Source organism: Poecilia reticulata, chromosome 11 (assembly GCF_904066995.2).
Source record: "Poecilia reticulata chromosome 11, P_reticulata-male-v2, whole genome shotgun sequence".
In the NCBI taxonomy this organism is placed as follows: Eukaryota; Metazoa; Chordata; class Actinopteri; order Cyprinodontiformes; family Poeciliidae; genus Poecilia; species Poecilia reticulata.
The window spans coordinates 4,199,356-4,220,461 of record NC_088840.1 but is presented as its reverse complement, the minus strand read 5'-3'; the positions used below and the strand labels follow the sequence as shown (position 1 = coordinate 4,220,461).

General features: G+C 39.7%; 1 protein-coding gene across 1 annotated transcript in view; it reads right to left on the bottom strand.

Annotated features, from left to right (window-relative positions):
- Nucleotides 1–21,106, bottom strand: part of col22a1 (collagen, type XXII, alpha 1) — a 73,188-nt gene that overhangs the window by 2,973 nt on the left and 49,109 nt on the right. Inside the window, exons 35-64 of the mRNA XM_008421352.3 lie at nt 19,391–19,444; nt 19,257–19,310; nt 19,116–19,169; nt 18,980–19,033; nt 18,472–18,576; nt 16,125–16,169; nt 13,269–13,346; nt 13,147–13,182; nt 13,013–13,066; nt 12,793–12,837; nt 11,223–11,258; nt 11,016–11,129; nt 10,653–10,706; nt 10,428–10,481; nt 8,481–8,534; nt 8,281–8,334; nt 8,067–8,120; nt 7,921–7,974; nt 7,745–7,798; nt 7,613–7,657; nt 6,386–6,439; nt 5,203–5,256; nt 5,012–5,065; nt 3,606–3,677; nt 3,483–3,518; nt 3,347–3,391; nt 1,625–1,804; nt 1,446–1,512; nt 1,132–1,314; nt 2–79 (exon numbers count right to left, since the gene is read on the bottom strand). Coding sequence (XP_008419574.2) covers nt 2–79; nt 1,132–1,314; nt 1,446–1,512; nt 1,625–1,804; nt 3,347–3,391; nt 3,483–3,518; nt 3,606–3,677; nt 5,012–5,065; nt 5,203–5,256; nt 6,386–6,439; nt 7,613–7,657; nt 7,745–7,798; nt 7,921–7,974; nt 8,067–8,120; nt 8,281–8,334; nt 8,481–8,534; nt 10,428–10,481; nt 10,653–10,706; nt 11,016–11,129; nt 11,223–11,258; nt 12,793–12,837; nt 13,013–13,066; nt 13,147–13,182; nt 13,269–13,346; nt 16,125–16,169; nt 18,472–18,576; nt 18,980–19,033; nt 19,116–19,169; nt 19,257–19,310; nt 19,391–19,444 — 1,975 coding nt within the window. The remainder of the gene's footprint in view (nt 1; nt 80–1,131; nt 1,315–1,445; nt 1,513–1,624; nt 1,805–3,346; nt 3,392–3,482; nt 3,519–3,605; nt 3,678–5,011; nt 5,066–5,202; nt 5,257–6,385; nt 6,440–7,612; nt 7,658–7,744; nt 7,799–7,920; nt 7,975–8,066; nt 8,121–8,280; nt 8,335–8,480; nt 8,535–10,427; nt 10,482–10,652; nt 10,707–11,015; nt 11,130–11,222; nt 11,259–12,792; nt 12,838–13,012; nt 13,067–13,146; nt 13,183–13,268; nt 13,347–16,124; nt 16,170–18,471; nt 18,577–18,979; nt 19,034–19,115; nt 19,170–19,256; nt 19,311–19,390; nt 19,445–21,106) is intronic.

The window sequence follows — 21,106 nt, the reverse complement described above, 5'->3', positions numbered from 1 at the left end:
CCTATGGGGCCGACAGGGCCCTGCTCCCCTCTCTCACCAACACCAGTTTCTCCTTTCTCTCCTCTTGCTCCTTTATCACCTAAAACAAGGAATAACTTTTTCAATGGCTGTTTAAATTACTAATATGCTCAAAGGTTTTTGAAATTCTGCTGATGTAGGAAAAAGACAATTTTGCAATTGTGGTGTTTTTGTTAACCTTCTTAAGAGACGGGGCCGATTGGACCCCACAATATTTTTACATAATGCGTTTCACTGAACCCGCGTGTGATTTTACAAGATTTTTTTTGTGTGTGGTTTCGGGAACTGACAGTCTGGCAGAACAGCCCCACCACTTCTTTGATATCCAACCATTTTTTTAAGGGTTTTTTTGGCTCTAGTGGCCTTTATTTGAAGGTTGTTCGACAGGAAAGAGGGTTATGAGAGAGAGGGAAGACATGCGGCAAATGTCACCAGGCCGGGAATTGAACCTGCGACCATCGCCACAAGGACCAAGACCTCAATGCGTAGGTTGTGCTTTGCCCCTGCGCCACCACAGCACCCCTTGATATCCAACCATGACTTTTACTGAGCTCCTCCTGTGCATCGTACTAAGACCTCAGAAGGCTTAAATAAGAAATGCATAATAATAAGTTTGTTCACGCGATAAGTCAATAAAAAAATATGCCGTGCCCTTTAATTTCTTCCTTCTCCTTCTCTGTTGTTTGCAACAGTGTTTCCATTTGTGGCTTTGTGAAATAAACCAATTTCGAAATGTCTAAAACAAACTAAACTGCTCATCTCAGTGCCAAAACTGTTTATCAAAAAACAAGTTTTCTTTTTTAAATTGTCATGTTTCAATTAAGCAAATTTGTTTTCAAAATGTCAAATTGAGCATTTATATGGTCAATGGAAACCCAGCTAATGTTACGTAACAATTCCAAACTCATCAAGTGATTGCTGCTTTATGAAAATGAACAAAACCACAGGTAACGGCTGTGGCTTGAATGCTTCAAAAGTTGTTCAAAAGGCGCCAGAGGCTTCAGGCTGAGATGATCTCAGTGATCCGTGTTACACAGAGGTAACTCTGGCCACTTTTTTGGACTGCATATGTGTAGGAAGGCTGTAAATGCAATACTTATGGCACCTGCTTACCCTTAGGACCCATGGGTCCCCGGGGTCCTTCTCCACCATTTTGTCCAGGTATACCTGACTCTCCAGGTGGACCTTGTCGTCCAGGGCTGCCTTCTTTACCTGGAGGACCTGGAGGTCCAGGACGTCCCGCTGTACTCTTCACATGTGCAGGCTGGATCTGAGCCATGAGGTAAGCCATTTTGGCTAGAGAGAAAAAATAGAGTGAGCAATTTCCTACATTCTCAACAGAGACACCCTAAATTTTACTAAAAGAAAATTAAAAGACCTTATCTAGCTCCCAATGTCCAACATCGACAAAATAATTGCTTATTTACCTTCTAATTGTTTGGCCAGCTCCTCCTGGACAAGCCTCCTCATCTGCTCCAGTGACACTGACTCGCCCTGAGGCAGTAGAGATGCTAATGAGTCACTCAGTTGTTAACGCCATTTGTAATTTTACTTCCATTTTGCTTCCCAGTGAAAGTCAGGATATATTTCTATAGACATGACTCACTCTGGGTCCTGGGAGACCAGGGTTTCCTGAAGGTCCCTGAGGCCCCGGGGCTCCGAGTTCACCTGGTGGTCCTGACATTCCCATTATCCCTGTGTGGCCCTTTCTACCTGGGGGACCGGGATTTCCAGGCATACCAGGATCTCCAGTCTGTCCTTTTTCTCCTTTTGTACCGTGGTCTCCCTGATTTATAAAATAACAGTTATTAGTAAGTGGTTCAAGTTCAAACACCTCTTAAAATTACACATCACAGAAGTGAAGGAAGAGAAATATGTCACGGTTTGGTTTCCGAATCTGTGTGGGTAGAAAAAGTCTAGATAATAGATACTTGGGTTTCTTAATTTAGCACCATGAAGCATTAGCCTTTATATTGGTTATCATCCTACAGCTGATATTTTGGGGTCGTTCAGGAGGTTTTGAGTTATGAATATTTTACGTAAAGTAGATAGAAGTCTTTCAATAGCAAGCCTGCCACTTATTTCTACATATCGCACTACATACTATGAGCAAGACGTTTTTTTGGTCTTATACTTGAAAGAAAACTCTGAATTTTGATAATTTTAGAATCTGTATTCAATGTAGAATAATTCAGCCCAAGTTTAATGAGTTCATATACTGTGGTCTTTATGATCAGCTTAACCTCAGTTGGTGTGAGTATTAAAAGAGGAACGAAAATGGTATTAATATATGATTTGTGTCCCCTTCTGCTGACTGATACCTTTGAATAATGACACCACTTGATCTTTAGAAACCTCTGTGTCCCAGGCTAAAAATCTGTTTTAGCCTGGTTTCATCTTGGATTTTAAAAGGTCTTAGTTGTCTTCATTACAAAATTCATATTTTTACAAAGGTGTGCAGACTTTTTCTTCCATCCAGTGTGTGATCTATGGCATTTGCTATTGTAATACAAAAACGAGCCATAAAGTTAGGCTATCCTCTAAATTCCATCGCTTATCACAATATATTATTTGTTCAACACAAAAGAATAATGATCCCAACTATTATTTTCCCACTGAGGAGGCTTTGTGTGCTTTTTCTTCCACCGTGTATTCTTCTATATCTAGGCCATGCCTGAGTCAGGATGTTCAGCTCTGACTCAGAGTCAGCATCTTGGACCGATTCATCTTGTCTGTGCGTGGGGCGGTGTGGGAGTTTTGTCGTCCACTCTAAGAACGTCTTCTTGTTGTTCTCACACAGAACTAACTGCCTCTGATTTCCAGTCCATGTTGGGGTAAATGTCCCTACGAGTTTAGTTCCTGGTTTTCTTGCCCTTGCTCTCGTTAGCTGCTCCTCCATTACAAATGTGCGCAAAACTTTGTCAATATTTCACTAATGTTGAAAAAACAGTTTTGCAATTGTGCTGTTTCCATTAAATAAGAATCACAATTAAAATCACACATGTAATGAGTTTGTTCATGAGGTAAGTCTTTAAATTAAAAAGACATGCTGCACCATTGTCCTCAAACTACTTCCTGTCTTCTTCATGGTTTGCGTCAGTGGCAACATCCGGTTGTCGATCATGTGACTTGTGTGATGTGAAAAAAGAATCTCCATTGCAGTTCTGGGAGATGCACAAATTTTGATACGGCCAAAAAGGATGTCCTCATCCTAGCGCAAAATTTTTGAGGTTTTTATTTTTAATTGTTGCGTTTCCATTAAGTGAATCTTTTTAAGAAATGTTAGATTGCACAATTATATGGTCAATTCAGACATAGACATACTTACCTTATCTCCTCTAAGGCCTCGATCTCCAAGTCGACCTGGCATTCCCTGTGAAACACAGCAGACAAGCAGATATATTAATGAAATATCCAGAGGACATTTTTTATTCTTTAATGTAGTTTTCATTAGGAATCCTCACCTGTTTGCCTTCAGGGCCAATGGGTCCAGGTGGACCCTGTTAATCAGAACAAAATGTGTGATTAATCTTAAGTTGTTGGTTTCTGTCAACCTAAGATAAAGTTGATACTAATCCAGAACTCACCGCAGGTCCTTTGGGCCCGTTAAAGCCTGGTAGCCCAGGGTTACCTGGTTCTCCCTTGTCTCCTCTCAGACCCTGTTGAACAGCAGAGATGCGGCTGTCCATCACATGGCTCACATGTACGATATTGTACTTGTGTTCAAAAAGGATTCAGTGAGATTACGCCTTAGCTACACTCAGCTACGCCCTGGATAAAAAAAAATCTCAGGAGAAAATCCTCTTGCCTGTGCTCGGAGATTAAAACTCATATTTACAGACAATATGCAGAGCCGAGGACATGTGTGGTCTTTCTATCGACCATATCTATCATCTCAGTCAGTAATGCTGGAGTGACTTAAAGGGCCAGTATTATGTTTACCAGCCACATAGTGCTGTTTTATAACACAATCAAGTAACTATGTTGACTTCATTTGTTATAACATTGCTAAATATATCAAATATGACTTAAAAGAAATCTAACTTTGCAATTTAACACCTTAAAATTGGGCCTCTGTCTCTTTAAAAACTGCTCTTTCTGAAACTCCGCCTTCAGGAAGTCATTATGATTAATCAGACTAATTGTTTCAGGCCTTTCAGAAATAGAGACATGTGGAATTGTAGACCCCTTGTGGACAGTTCTGTTTTACAAAGAATAAAAAATATTTGCAACTTTTACTTTAATCAAATTCTAGCAAACTGTGAAGAAAAGGAACAAGAGTTGATTGAATAACTAACCTTTGAAAACATCTTTTTTAAATATTTGTCCAAGTGATGAGGTCTTAATAACAACTATGTGCAAAATGCTTCCAGTTGGAATACACATACAGAGGTCTAAGGATTCCAGGTGAGAATTCTTCATGTCTGTTTCTATGCTTGATTTATGCTGCGACACACAAAATCCCACATGCATACATAGATTTCACCTTATCGGATGACTCTGAATCATCAGCGACCATATCTATCATCTGATGCACAACCCAGGAGACAGTCCGGTTCCACCCGTTACCTGTGCCGGGCCTTATCTTATATCAGCCACAGCTGCTGTCGTTTCTGACTCACTCTGGGAGAAGAAGACTCCTTCCAGCTCAGAGCAACGTTCCCTCCAGACATCCATCACAATCTGACACCAGGTTTCTTAAGTGTCCTTTAGAGATTTTCGATTCGCCCCCCACAACTTCTTCACAACTGCGTCTTATATTTATTAGATTTTTCTAAGACGTGGAGTATCTGCTGCAGCACAGGTTGTTATTTCTGTTTTTCAGCTACTTTAAAAGGGTAGTAATATGTATTGTTGAGAACTTTTTGGATGATTGTTCAACTAACAAAGATTTTCTTGTCTTCTAAATTATTTGCAAAGTTTATGAAGCACACCAGAACACAAATGTCAACGTTTTGATGGTCTGCCGTTGAAGCTGTAGGAAGTTACTCACCGGTGTTCCAGGGAGTCCTGATTTTCCAGAAGGTCCCGGCTCACCCGGCTTACCCTGGAGTGTAAAAATGAAAACACAAGTGAAGCTGACGGTGATGAAGAGCTGGAGAAATGACCCGAGTGTCAGTTATTAACGACCCTGATCTATCAGTCTGCTTGCCTCTGTTGCCATCGTCTGCATCAAACACTCACCGGCTCTCCTCTTGGTCCAAGAAGTCCCTCGGGGCCAGGAGGGCCTTTGGGGCCCTGCAAAACAACCATCAATGTTTAATTTCATCCTTTCATTAATGGGAAAACCTCTATGCTTCCAAGTTTTAATGACATACTTGTCCAAAAGAGTATTGCGTCTCTCCAGCCTAAGGGTTCTTGTGGAACCCTGAACAATTGGTCTGTAGTTGGGGAAAATGATGTGATGCAGAAAATCCTATCTACAGTTTAAATGGATAATAAAATGGAAAGTGTTTGCAGTTTGGGAAGTGTTCACCTGAGGTATTGTATCTGATGTTTTGAGATTTTTTTTTTTTTTTTGCTCTCTTTCTGCTTTAAGTAATTGGGACTCTGGAGGAGTTGGCAAGCATTTCCCTTTGTTGTGTTTAGAATTTTTATGAGTTCTGATGATCCGCCCTCATCTTTGCTGGCCTTGCATTTGCTGTCCTAATTGGTTTATTTCATTAGATTAAAGTGGATTGAAAAAGCATTCACATCCCTGAGGCTATTTCACATTTTGGCAAACCTCAGTTTGTTTTTTGTTGTTATTTTTGACTGGGTGTTGGATGTTATTTATTGGACCAACACAAAGCAGTGCATAAATGTACAATGCTCTACGTTTCCAGAACCACCTTCACCTGCAGTTTCATCTATTTGTCTTTTGATGTGTAACTCTACCGGTTTGCACACCTGAGCATTATTAGCTCATCCAAACTCAAGTAGATTGGATGAGTCGTGCCTGCGAACATCATTTTTCAAGAGTGGTCACAGATTCGGGTCTGTACTTTGACTGGGCCACTGCATGATCAACATGAGGGGATGATATAAAGACAGCAACACAAGCGATTGCTGATTTTCATCCAGGAGGAGTTGCTGCAGGTAAATGACTCGATGCAATCTGCTGGGTTTCCTGAGATAGATTTTTTAAAATTATTTGACGAATAAGTTGAGTATTATGCACTGATTGATAACTAGGATAAATTGGAATGGACTGAAATTACTTTTTTTGTGTAAAATGCCTCAAAATGACATTTCCTGTCGATTTGCACTTTATAAATGAACTGAATTGAAAAGGTGTATTGATTTTTCTGCAGCACATTGCATAAAAGTCCTGTATCTGTATGTGAGTAACTTTAACACCAGCTCTACTGAACAAAATTTTCCAAACCTCCTTTCCCGGTTTGCCGTCACGTCCTGCCGATCCGGGTTTCCCATCCTCTCCCTGTGCAGAACATTAGGAAAAACACACAGTGAACAAAAATAGCTATAACAGTTACAGAACAGTGGCTATATAAAAAAAAAATCATCATTTACCTGGAAGCTATAATGAAACCTTGAGCCAAGTCCACACTACCGAACATTACCTATTAAATTTGGCCTTCAGGGTGACAGTGTGCAGAGATTTCACCTGACTGACAGTTGACGGCAGCAGCTAAGCAGTGCAGTGTCTATAACAGCGCTTTGCACTGTCTCTAATAAGATATCTGCAGTGCGGACCGGCGGGGCCCGCTGCGGGGCCCGCAGCCTGGCCGCCGCGCTGCCGCTCCCTGAGAATCTGTCAGTAATGAGCCGTGCCATTGTTCATGTCTGTGTGGCTCCAGGCTTCCTGCTGGGGTGTGCTGAGCTGTGTTAGTGGCAAAGCAGCAGGTGTGCTGCTTCTTCTAAAGGAGGCATGGGAATGTGTATGTGTGTGTGAAGAAAAAGAGCAGGTGTCTGACACAGTGTAGCCTGACATCACAGGTCTGCACAGGGTATTTCTGGCTTTAAAACTTTGAATAGGCTAAAATCTCATGGGGACACAACTTTAAAAACAGTGAGAAACAACAGACTCACAGAGACACATTACAAATATGCACAAATATTGGTCCTAAAGTCGAAAAAAACAACAACACAACTTTGCAATTGTAATGATTCCATTAATTAAGAAAGGAAATTAAAATCACATGTGAGTAAGTTTGTTTATGTGATAAGTCATTAAGAATGATGGCAGCGAAGGAGGTAAACAGTTAGAGCGACAAACCCCATTTAGAAGCAGCTACGTTTGCTGTGGTTTGGGGAAACTAGTCAGTGATTTTACAGAAGAGCTACAGATTCAACACATTGGAATGATGCACAACTTTTATTGAATGTGTGATACTGTGAAGGTTCTGGACATATGGACATATTTAGTCTTTATGGTTAAATAAAATTCACAACAAATCCATATTTAAAGCAAACTTCTGCACCAAATTGTTGGTTTTACAGTTAATTTCAGTTGTTTGTGGTGTAATTATGTTTCAACAAAAAAGAAAGGCTTGAGTGCTTCATCAAAAGCCCAAAATGAATATTCATACTGCTGTCCTGTACAATATGTTCATTTTCTTTTTAAGATCAGCACATGAAAAACAACTTCTACCTTTTCTCCTGGAGGCCCAGGCTCTCCTCTGTGGCCCTTGAAGCCCTGGGAGGAAGCGGAGGAAGCAGAGCGTTAGTCGTTTGGCACTGTGGAAGCTTCTTCTATCAAATCCGATTAGTGTTGCTTACTTACAGGGAGTCCCCGGAGTCCAGGGTTTCCTGGAGGTCCAGGTTCACCTTGTTTCCCCTAGAAGGAAAGAAACAAATGATAGAAATGGTGTTAGTAGAGCTTTGTGTCTGTGTACACAATTTAGACCGTGTTTTATAGACGGTATTAAACCAGATGTTGGTTGGGTTAGTTTTACTTACAGGTTCTCCTGATTCACCTGGTCTGCCATCTTTTCCAATTTTCCCAGGCTGACCCTGAATGTTTACAAAAATGGTCATTTAGCATCTTCAGTTAGTGCAAAATACTTTGTCACAACACAACACATAAAAATGTTCTTTTCCCTTACTATCAAGCCGGGAAGACCTGGTGGTCCTTGGATTCCTTTGAGTCCCTCTTTTCCCTGGAGAAAACAAACACGCCATGGTCACCAGAGAAAAACAAGAAATGATTAATAGCTGCTATTACAGCGCGTGCTGGCTGACCTACATGCTAGAGGCTGCACAAAATGACATATGGGAAATGAACATTCTGAGAGGAGAGTACAGCAAATGCAGCCTGACCTTTTCTCCAGGAGGGCCTGGGGGTCCAACTTGGCCAGGTTGGCCGTCGTTACCCTAAAGAATAAAGATGTAGCGTCAGTGAAGGTCAACAGAAATAGAAAACCATGCTGTAGCAACAAATAAATGTGGCCTATTTGCAAAAACTCCCAAATGTGCTTGTTCTGTAAATACTGATCACTATTTATAAAAAAGCTACTTACAGGAGCACCCATTAATCCTGCAGGACCTGGATGGCCAGGGGGTCCTGGATGGCCCTGTGATGACAGCAGCGGTGGTTAAAACACAGCTACCCAAGTTCAGCTGTAGTGCCTTAGAAAAGTATTCATAACTTTCTAACTTTTCTACAATTTACTACAATTACAAAAAGTCAAGGTTTTTGAATTTTATGTGAGAGACCAATTCCATGTAGTGTATGACTACCAAGCAGAAAGGAAATGACGACATGATGTTTACCTTTTCATACAAATAAAATCTAAAAGGGCCCATAAATCCCATCTCACCAATCCAGAAGTCACCTAATTAGTAAGTGTAGCCCACCTATGTGTTTAAGTTCATAAAGATGAAGGAACCCACCACAAAGGTCAAGGAACACACCACAAAGGTCAAAGAACACACCACAAATGTCAAAGAACACACAATAAAGATCAAAGAACACACCACAAAGATCAAAGAACACACCACAAAGATCAAAGAGCACACCACAAAGATCAAAGCACACACCACAAAGGACACAAGGGGGTTAGGTTACAAAACAATACACCATTCTCCTGCATCTCTAAGATATGTCTGTCTACTAAAGCTACCCTGCCAGCATGCCTAAGTGGGCCCCATGAGGGGAAAAGGAGAACAGACCAGATGGGTCCCATATGGGTTTGTCCGCGGGTTCCACGATGGCCCCACATGGGTTTGCCCATATAGGGCCACAGCCCACATGGGCCCTACATGGTGGTGGGCCCACATGGGTTTGTCCATTTAGGGCCCATGTAGGGCCCACATAGGCCCATGTAGGGCCCACATAGGCCCTACATGGGAAAATCTATGTGGGGCCATCGTGGAACCCGCGGACAAACCCATATGGGACTCATATATCAGCCCTCCTTTCCCCCACATGGGGCCCACCTAGGCATGCTGGCAGGGTAATAGCTAAGACTGCTGTCTTAGCTATTAGCTTTGGAATGTAGAGTTTCTCTAAACTTTAGTAGAAGCTTGGAGAAGCAATCAAAAGGTTCCTGGTACACTCCACAAATCTGGCATTTGTGAAAGATAAGCAGATTGTTGAAATTAATCCATTAAAAGGCCTATTAAATGTTGGTCAATACTGTCTGCTTTTATAGCTGCTCTGGTCAGATGAGATCAATGTAATTAAAAAATAGTACTTCACACAGTCTCCACTGTGGCACCATCATCCCTTAGGGATAGGTTTTATCAGGGAAGTTGGATGATCTAAAATATAAGAAACTCTAGAAGAAAACCCATTAGAAGACTCATCTAATTGAACAGTGACCCCAAATACAAACAGAGGTATGGTATATATATTAGGACAAACATATTCATGTTTTAAAATGGCCCAGTCAAAGTCCAGACTAAAATCATATTGAGAATGAATGCATCAACATGTACAAAGCTGAAGGAGACTGTCAAAGATTTGATTTTAGATTGTTCTGTACTTATTCATTCACACTGCTGCCCAGTTTGTCCTTGAATGAATTTCACATTTTCTTCTGCAAATCTCTCTACTGTAATACAGAACAAGCAACCCTTTGCACTACATTTATTGTCACTTTTTCTGTGACAATCTGTGCTGCCTTGAAGTAGGTAGTTGCAAGCAGGCGTTCATTCTCTGCTCAGACAAAGCGAACTCACATGTCAGCTGTATTGCCATGTGGAGTTTGGTCTGACATTGCTGTTTTCAATAAAGAGAAAGATATGCCACCCAAAAGTCTTTCAGCTTTGGTTGAAGCAAAATAGAATTCAGACTCAATGGAGTGAACACAAAGGCAGTACGCATTTTATTATAAATATTTTTTTAAAGAAGCATGTATTCTGTCCACTTTACAATTACGCAATATTTTGCTTCGTTCTACCAGTTAACAACCCCCCGCCCCCCAAAAAAAAATACAATATGTGAGCACTCATGATGAATATACCTTTTCTCCTTTGTCTCCAGGGCCTCCAGGAGGTCCTTGATCCCCTTTTATGCCCTGTAGAGAAACAAAAAATCTTGAAATCGCTGTAAAGCAATGTGTGCCTAAGTTAAGTTTTGCTAGAGATCTTGATACCATGTCACCTAGTATATGAATTTTCCAACTTATGATTAACTTGTTAGATTCTTCCATTGGAGCAATAAGACTGAGGCCACTGAGTAAAATTACCTTCACACCATCACCTCCAGGAGACCCCTGAGGTCCAGTTGGTCCAGGGGGCCCCTGTAATAGCACAGAAAGCCATCAGTCTCTGCCCAGGCAGACATTGCAGAGCGCCACTGGTGGGTTCTAATAGTTCACCGTTGCCCCCCACAGGAGGCACAGCTAATGATGCAGACAGAGCCTTGCCATCCGTCACAGCTACAGTGACAGATGATGCCAAAGTTCAGACCTCATTCGTCACAAAGGGTGAATTTAGTGAAGACACACTTTATAACAACTCTTAAAGATGTGAAAAGGTACTATAATAGACTTTAAATCGCCAGGGAGAACTTTAGAATAATGAGACCAGGGTAATGGCTTTGTTCTTACCGGATATCCATCTTGGCCATCTTTTCCAGGAGGTCCCTGGTGTCCTTTATCACCTGGGACTCCTGGTAGTCCGGGCGGTCCGGGGGGACCTGCGGGGCAGTCTGAGCAAATATCCTAAAGATGCCACAGACAAGTTTGTGATGAAGTGGTCAGCCAGGGAATCCATGTGAATTCTTTTCTATATAATGTGGCAGAGAATCTCCTTACCTTCAGATTTAAGTCAGATAGATCTGATGATTTTCCCTGAGAGGCAGCAAAAAGAAAACAGTAATCCACAAAACAAGATTAAAGGCTGTATTCATTGGGATTTACTTATAATTCTAATAATTGTTTAGGGATACAAATAATGCTTTTTATCAGTACTAACCAGAAAGATGCTTTAGCAATAAACAAGTAAACTCAGTTTTCCTGTCTCAGTTAAATGTTTCAGATGGTCATGCTAATGATATTATTAGACAAAGATAAGAATATGTAGTTTTGAAAAGAGGATTTTGTTCGAGGAGGAAAAAAAGTTGGCCAAACAAACCTGGCCCAAGTGGGAAAAGTAATCAACCACCTTGTTAGATCATGAATCAATTGAAACAACACCATTTTTGAGAAAGCGGACTTTAATTTCATTAGCCACACCCATGGCTGATTACTGCCAGTGCTGTAGAACCAAGCAATCATTCACATTTGATAGTCCAGTAGACTTGGTTCTATTGGGAACCAAAATTGCAACATTGTTACATTTTCAGCTGGTGAGGTTTGCTTTCACACCAAATTGGGTCAAACGCATCAAACCCTTTGAAAAAACCTGTTCACCTTTCGCCTGTTGTGGCGCTGCACCAAAAACCACTGAAGAAAACAATATGAAAACCTCTGAAGAAGACAATGAGCGCAACTTCCTTCTTCACAAAATGTAAACAAACATGGAGTGGTGTTAGCTTTCAGTGGTTGAAAGATTTCTTTGGTGGAAGACAATAAGACATTTTTCCCGCTAGCGCTAGCCTCATGCGTTTTGTTTTAGTTGTATTCACCCAGAATGCCCTGTACTACAGTCTGCTTCCTGCTTTTGGAGTGGCCTGCTTGGTCCGCTTGGTATTCACATACACATTTGAATCGCACCAGAGTTCATTTCAACTGTACTGAGACCTTGTTTTTCAGGTGGGCCAGAGTTACATTTTTTGGTCTGATTGCGCATTCACACCTCCCCAAATAAACCGGCACCTGGACTACAGTTAGACTAAAACTGACTAAACAGGGCTGGTGTGAATACACCCTAAACAGGACCACTTGAAGAGGGCCATGATATCTCCAAAAACAAAACATCATTCACCAATCTAAAGAACTTCAACATTTACTTGTTCCTTTAACTTTGTGATAAACTGATTGACGGATGAAAACAACTTTTAAACAATGGAATATAGAATAAAATCTGGAAATATAATTTTTTTTACTGTTTTCTTTTTCTGTCCCTATACGACCTTTAGAAAATACTTACATTTATTTCTATACTGTCCAGAATGTGTAGAAACCATGATTCAGAGTTGAATCACCCAAAATAAAGTTACATTATAGACCTAACCAGCTAAAACAAGAGAATGTTACTCTGCTCAGCAAGGAAAGATCTGAGAGCCCAGAAAGGATGAAATGGGAAATGCTGCATCTTCCCCGGATGATAGGAGTATTTACTCTCTCTAAGGAAAAACACTGGAGTCACAGCTCTTTGAGCTCAAAAATGAGAAAACCTACAGATTGAGTCATGAGTGCAAAAGCACTTAACATGCAAACTTACAGGCTCTCCTTGAGATCCCTTTTCTCCTGGCCTTCCTGGTAAACCCTTAGTTTGGAGCAAAAGCAAAAAGTTACATTTTTAATTAAGGGTCATCTGCCAAATGGCAAAAACATATATAACATCCACCAAATTCTACAGAACCAGACATGCTAGATCCAAACGACATTTCTGTTATGAAAGTTCCCATCATTCTTTAGTTATTTGTTAGGGTTAAATTTACATTGTGCCCTGCTGGACCTTGAGGACCTGCAACTCCTGGTTGGCCTCTCAACCCCTGAAAGACAGACACACAAACTGAAGAAGGACAGCAAAAAGACAGAAATATTCTGTAATCTTCATCTAGTGAATAACTACCACAGGTCCTGGTTCCCCATTTTTCCCTGGAGGCCCCTGCAGAGACAAACATAGTAACATATGGATCTCTGCGATTCTGTCCACCGAAGGTGAATCATTTTGGCCCAGAATCATGTTCTTACCAGAGGACCCTCTTTCCCTTCCCCTGGAGAGCCCCTGTCCCCAGGTAACCCAGGGGGTCCGCGTTGTCCAGGTGGGCCCTAAGGAAAAATAAATATTATATTTTATGTTTCATTTAGCAATGATAAAATACCACAGTACATTTAATGTGGAACTGAAGACCAACCCTTAATCATCAGAGGAGGAAATATACGTATGATTATTTGATAATAGAGGTGTGCCGATCGATCGGCCACCAATCATAATCGGCCGATTTCCATGAAAAAGTGTATGATCGGTGATCGCTGATCATGGTCCCTTGATGCCGATCACACAAACCGATCACCTGCTTCTCATTTTGCAGCCTGCCTGTGCAGCTGTTCTCCTCTTTCCTTCACACTGCGCAAACGCACAGCAACAAATTCTAAGCGATGTGGAACTATAACGCACTGAGTGATTGAGGACGTCTGCATGTTGTGGCAGAAAATTGAAGCATATGGGGTGAAGCAGGTCAAAATGCATCAACACGACGAATCTAATATGGCATCAAGACAATGCCTTGCCGTACTTAACGAAGTTTGGCTACATCGAGGCTCACTGCAGTAAAAAATACATACGGAGCGATCAGATAACAGGTAAAGCAGCGCACAGCCACAAACACTCACCCGGATTGGCATGACTGTCGGAAAGCTAAACAAATACCCCGCAAAATTATTTAAGTCTTCAAGATGAGATGTAAAACGCTGGTTCTGTTCTCGCTGTTGAACCGCTGTTACGCGCTACAGGTGGTAATATTTCACAGACGGAGCGCCGCTTCTGCTCCACCTGGTAGTGACTCTCACACCGAACCTCTGCTTAAAGCTGCAGCATCCAACTTAAAAAAATACATTTTACATACGTATTAAAACTTTCGCTGTCCTAACATGAGATAAATAATCTCTGAAAAAATAATCGATCTCTCTGCCTCCTCCCTGCTCTGCATAATTTCTCCGCTCAGTCAGAAACAGCCAATCAGAACTAGCAGTAATCAGCTAGCCGCCATGCTATTAGGAAGTTTTCATTCAGTAACTCAGGTGGCTTAAGGTGGGTCTATATTGTAATGGAACCTATATTTGCCTTTGAATGTTAAGTTTTATACTTGAATTTTTTGGCAATGTTGAGAGGTTTTATTTTGACTTTTTGCATTATTTAGCCTCTTCAGAGCCTTCATATGTTTTCAGTCTGTTAAAGATAATATTACAGATAGCAGTACAATTTGCAGAATGCCCGTTTTGTTTTTTTCTTAGAAAAAGTGATTAAAAACAAGTTTTTGTCTAAATTAAGGTGAATTTATGCTTCCTTTTTCCACATAATGTAACCGGTAGTGCTTATGATTAAAAAAAGAATAATTATGTGATCGGTATCGGTGATCGGCCCTCATGGGTGATCGGAATCGGTATCGGCAGAAAAAAACCTGATCTGCACATCTCTATTTGATAAGTTTACCAAAATAAGCATTTTTTGCTGTAGACATGTAGGCTACTTGATTGTCCACCAGCTGTAAGCTACACCTTTTGGTGTGGAAGTTGCTACTCCAGGAAAAACATTCAAAACTAGCTTTTTCCAGTAAAAGATGGGTGTTCAAATTAATTCGAGAAGCGGCACAGAGATGTAAAAAGATATTTCAGTTGAAAATACCTGTTTTCTACAACATATTGATAAATGTCGGAATCTTCAGGGCACCGAGTGAGAATGAAGCTTTCAGTGATGCGCAGGACAGCTAAGCTAAATTTAGCAAAGTTATTTTGTTTGATCACTTTGAGCTTTTGAGCTCTATCCTTCATGGAAAATGCTGGATTAGGAAATGTTTGGAAGCCTCAGCGTTGAGGTAAGATTCTACTTTCACAAAGGAGTATGTATTTTTTTAAATGCTAGCCAAGCTAACTGCTGAGATGCTAAATATGCAAGGTGCTAAACATAGTTTAATGTGAACCCTGTATCTACATTGTTTCGAGATTAAATAAAGTACAACAAAATACTCTGGATGCTATTCTTATGTAATAGTTTTTAAAGAATTGTGACTTGGCAAAAACTAGAGCTACCAGGTGAAATCTTTTATCAGTAAATGTCCATTTTTTTCCACCCATGCTGGTATTTGTTTTAGGTGAGGTTTAGTTTCTGCAAGTAGTAGAATCAGACTTTTAGTACTTTGACAATACAGTCATAATCTCATCAGAAGTTGTACAATTACAAGAAAAAGTCATTTTAATGAGATCAAAACTGCTACTGATGATAATCTGATGCTAACGTCATTTGTAAAACTGAGACCAAAGAATAATTTTACAACTACATTAACATTATATTTTTAATTACTTTCTATGGAGAAATTCCCATAAGGTTACCATCTCATTCTCCAAATATACAATTTTATTATGGTAATATTATGGCTATATTTTTGTAATATAAATATTGCTGTATTATTACAACAATAGTAACATAATATGACTTTATTACAATGACTTTCTTCTCATAATATCACTTTGTTCTAATATTACTATCACCTTATTATGGTAATATTGTGACTTTAATCTCACATAATTAAGACTGTTCTCGTATTATTTTGAGTTTACTGTCATACAATCTCTTAATACTATGACTTTCCTCTCATATCACTTCATTCTCATTTTATCAATCTTGTAATACTATCACTTTATTATTATTGTTATTATTCTCATAATATTATGACTTCATTCTCCAAATGAGCCTGATCCTCACGTTCAGCTGTACGTTTCCTTATTGAGACTAAACATTCAGTTTCCACATAGAAGGAATACAGGTGTGGGTGAAAAAGTTGCTGTTCTTGAAAACTTAATTAACAAAATGTTTTTAAATCACTATACCTTGACTCCAGGTAGTCCTTGATTCCCTGGTGGTCCCGGCTCTCCCTGTAGGGTGACAAATAAAAACAATCAAACTGTTTGCACTTAAATTACTTGTTTCTTCTTTTTTTTTTTTTTCCAATCAATAACTTGAGCTTGTTGCTCAAATTTCCGCCAGGCGGGTTGCTCCAGCGGGGCCTCTTGGCAGCGCCTGGTTACTGTAAAACAACAGCAGTTGTTGTGCTCCTGCGCTGGTTTAATGAGATGCATCTTAACAATGTCCTTCCTGTTTGCACCCGCCTCGTCAGCAGGACAGACGCATGTCTGAAGGAACGCGTTGTGGTGTGCAGCTAAATCTGCCACTTAGGCTCGTTTTCTGCAGAGACAGATGTTTGTGTTACTGTAATACTCAACAAGCCCACAGATGTTCACAGGGAGGAAACATGTGGAACACAAAAGGTTCAGAAGTGCAACATGAACTTAATTTGACTGTGGATTAATGTTCAGATCTTAAACTTATTTAGAGAAATAGCTAAGTTGTTTTCCTTATTATTTATTTAGAAAAATACTTAACATTAAAAACTCAGTTAATACATTCCCTAGCAAAATCCTTCACATCCCTTCACATTTATGTTCATAAATGAACATAAATTCATTTATGTTAAAATGAATTTCTACATGTTTTATTAGGATTTCCTGATGTAGACTAAAACAAGGTAGCATTTAATTGGCTTTCAATTCTTTGTATATATACACGGTGGACCCCCAATCTATTCGCGTATTTTCTTTGGAACATAACTAAATTATTTGCGCAAAAATCCACCTAGTTGGGGATTTATTTAAAAAATATTCCAAAGAAAATGGAGCCGAAGCTGAAACACCTAGCCGCAATGCTAACTGTCACGCTTTTAGCTGGCATTTGCTAAGAGTCAGTCCAGGAGTGCCATTTATTGACGCCAACTGGCCGTTCATCCAAGATTGGAAATACTCGATTTTAATCGTGTCCCACCGCTAGATATGATGCGTAAATAAAGTTTAATGGCCTTGTATAACCTAAAGCTTTTCATTCCTACACAAGCATGTCTGACTTCATGTCCATGCTTTCATTAATTATATATAAAAACAGTAAATGAATGCTGGATGACTCAGCAAAACTGAGGCAACACAAAAATAATAAAACATCCACTGAGATGTGGAAGTTGGTGAAACCTGAGGATTAGAAGGACCCATAAAAATGTCAGTCATGACCAGCAACTTGATGTCAACTTAATGCAATACCAGAGTTTTGACAGCAGCAGCTTTGTGAGGGTAAATTTAAGTCGAATTGACAGTTTAATACTGTAGTTTATGAAGAACCTGGTGCAATTCCAACCTCTGTTCTGCACCAAAAAAATAATTTGATTCATTCTTTAAAATTACATTTAGGTAAAGATTATGGAAAGCAGCCAGCTGAAGACTGCAAACCGATATACCATTGATATGCTGGACCTGTTATTTCATTTAAAAAGTTGGTTTCAAGACTTGAGATGTAAGAGAAGTGCTGGTGAAAACGTGTTTTTTTTTCTAGTTTTTTATTGCACAGAGCAGCTGAACCCTCCCAGTCAGCTGACTGATGGAACTCGAAGAAAATGAATTAGAGTTAATCACAGGGCTGTAATTATTCACAATTCATTATGTTTTAATCGAAAACCAAGCAAAATAAGCAAAATGTTCAATTCAAAAACTCTTTTTGCTGCTAACTTATTGAATAGATAGACATGTTAGTGTCGTGATAGTGAAGCAGAGGAGTGGGAATCGATTGATGTGGACCAGAGTACGGAAGTCATTTTTGTTCTTCATAAAAAAGCATTCAGAAAAGTTCAATGTAAGAAAAATTAAAAGAGAAACAGTTAATTGTACAAATATTTCTGTGAGCTCTAAAACTTATTTTTACTATGATGTGACAGTTTATCATGTTTAATTTACTCACATTTCTGCTAATCTAAAACTTAAATTTAAGCTGGTTCTGGTACACTCACAAACATTTCTGTAGATTAAAAACTAAAATTTTACGTATTTTTACCATATATCTCACAGGCATTGATATGAAGTAGAAAACAGGAAAAACTGTAAATTGAAAAAAACCTGTTCAAACTTAACAGAAAATTACTTCACGTTTCTATGGCACATTTACCCCTTTTTTCTACAGTGTACAATTACTACACTGTAACAAATATTGTTGGAGAAAAGCACAGATATACCAGGATATCTGCTGCAAAACACTTGTAACACTTGAAAGAGGAACATCTTGCTGTGATTATTAAAAGATTAGCAACTAAACAGATCTAAAGAGTGAAAAGAAATGACATAAATGAATTAATAATCTTACGTTTTGGCCATCTTTGCCCTTGCCAGGTGCTCCAGGAGGTCCAATGATACCAGGCTCTCCTGGTTGGCCTCGGGAACCAAGTTGTCCTGGTTTACCTTGCTCTCCCTATAACAAACGGTTGAATCAAAAGAAGAAGCAACGTTACTGTCTGTTGTGAGCTCTTACAGGGAATCAGGTGCTCCTAATCTATTTATTGCATTGTATTATGAATTCAGTGTCATTTCCACTTTTTTCACAGCCGATTTAATCTCTGATGACTGATTTTCATCACTGACTCAAAGTCTGAAAGCTGAACTGTGACATCCACTAAGAGATAACACACATCATAGCAGGTGAAATGGGAAAATGGAACATTATGTTGTAGTTTTAATGTCACAAAAGGACCAAGAGGGACAATAAATGCTTTATAAAACAAAAAGAGAAATTCTCCCCGCTGCTGATGTGGTGAAACAAATTCAAGGACTGGCAGAAAAACAGAGGACATCCAGCCCAGACACAACACACTCACCTTATCTCCTCTCTGTCCGGCTGGACCAGGAGGCCCAATGATGCCTGGAATACCCTGTAAAAAATGGGTTGTTTTCAAACTGAATCGATTTTCATGTTGGAAAAGAGATTTGGAGTAAATGTAAAAAGCTATTTACCACACTTCCTGGTGCACCACGTGGTCCCTGAGATCCTGCCGCACCAGGGGGACCCTGGGAATAAGCATAAAAGTGTTGACTATATGACTAGAGCGCATTTTATTTCTCAATGGAAGACTTGTTTTAGCCAAAACAGCTTACAGGGTCTCCTACACGGCCGATCTCCCCTGTGAGTCCGGTATCACCTTTTGGACCCTAAAAAAACCAAAAGCTAATCAGGCAATTTTCCTACAAAATGATAGAGCTATATAAAAAATACATTATGGGGTTCTTACAGGTGGTCCTGGTTGTCCTTGGAAACCTTGTTCACCTGGTAAGCCTCTTGGACCCTGAAGGGAAACATCGTATTTTAGCAGATCTGCATTGTAAGTAGGCCTGTCACGATAAAAAATTTTGCTGGACGGTTAATTGTCTAAAAGATTATTGCGATAAACGATAATATTGTTTCAAGATCTTTTGACACTGATTTAATCGAAATGACTAATAATGCATGCGATTTCCTGCCATAGATAGATGCACTTTATTTTCAAAAGAACACATAACAGTGGAACTGATTAACTAAATAAATAAAAAAACCAAAAATAAAATGGATTCTCAGTCTCCATTAACAAAAACGTACTTGAATAAAAACTAGACAACATAAAGCCAAAGTGGAAATAAATATTGCATTCAACCAAAAGGGTGCAGATTATGAAGTCTGTATACTATATTGCCCTACGGTAATCACTATATTTAAATGGAGAAAATCCGACTACCTAATGCAATAGTTCATACTACACGATTTTTTGCCCCTATTTTCTCCTTACAACAATCTTAGATCGTTGGCCGTTCTAAGATTGTCGCTGGTGATTTCGTAACCGATCATCCTGCAGTGTGTGGTGTGTTATGGTAGATCGTCGTGGCCGCTCCGATCTAAATCAGGGATTTTCCCCGACTGGGGGCTTAACGCTGAAGTTGACAGGTAGCCAATCAGAAAGCGTGGATTCTCCTCCTGCTTTCTGAGAGGAAATTGCGGAGGGAATCCCAACCAGCTGATACGGCGCAACCGAAGTCCAGCGGACATTGGAGATGATTTGTGGAAACAACATTAATGTTTATTCAACCTTTTGTGCAAAGAATATAGAAATGACAAGGGGAGGAGTTGGAGCCAAATTGCTACCGCAGTTGATAAACCCGGTAAGTTTTCAGCTGTTCTTCGTTAACGTGACATAAATGGGTTATAATGATTTTCAGTCAGTCAGGACTTTACGCTGACTCTATAGCCACATGCATCACAGTTAGATTCTAGTAAAGCATTGATTAATGCCTGATTTTAAAATAAGCTAACTGGACTTGTAGCCATTACTTTGTGCCCATGTGGTTGGACACCACACGGCACGACGAACCCGATCGAACCGTTATATCTAGGGTTTATGTAGGCTAGTGTGTCTCTCAGGTTTTGGAAATGGGCCGACAGTCGGCCGACAGCTCTGTAGTGTGCGCTGGACATTGCACAAAGGAAATGAGGAAGGGAGGGTCAGTGGAGAGCACCGAGCTGAGCCTTTTTTCATTCAGTGTCATCAACAGAAAAAAAAGGCAGGAAGAAACAATAAAGGCGATGATTAAAATGAGGTCGATATGTTTAATTTATCATGCAATTAATTGATTTATCGTTTATCGTGATAGGCCTAATTGTAAGAATTACAGTAGCTCTAAATAAAAGGCATTCAGGGTCTTATGTATGGAGAGAGAATGGTGCCAATTTAAAAAAAATAAATGAATGACATTTAAATAATTATTTCATAACTTATTTATTTACTGTATTTTGGCACTCTTCACTCTCCATACAGTGCAGGAATATGAATTGATTAAATCTTCAAATAAATATATGTCGTTTCTAAACAAAATCAAAACATTTAATAGAGGGCGGAGAAACAACTTACTGTTACCGGAAAAGCTTTTATCGGCCAATATTAGCGGCTATGCTAACTAGCCTGAACAGTATCTGCTGT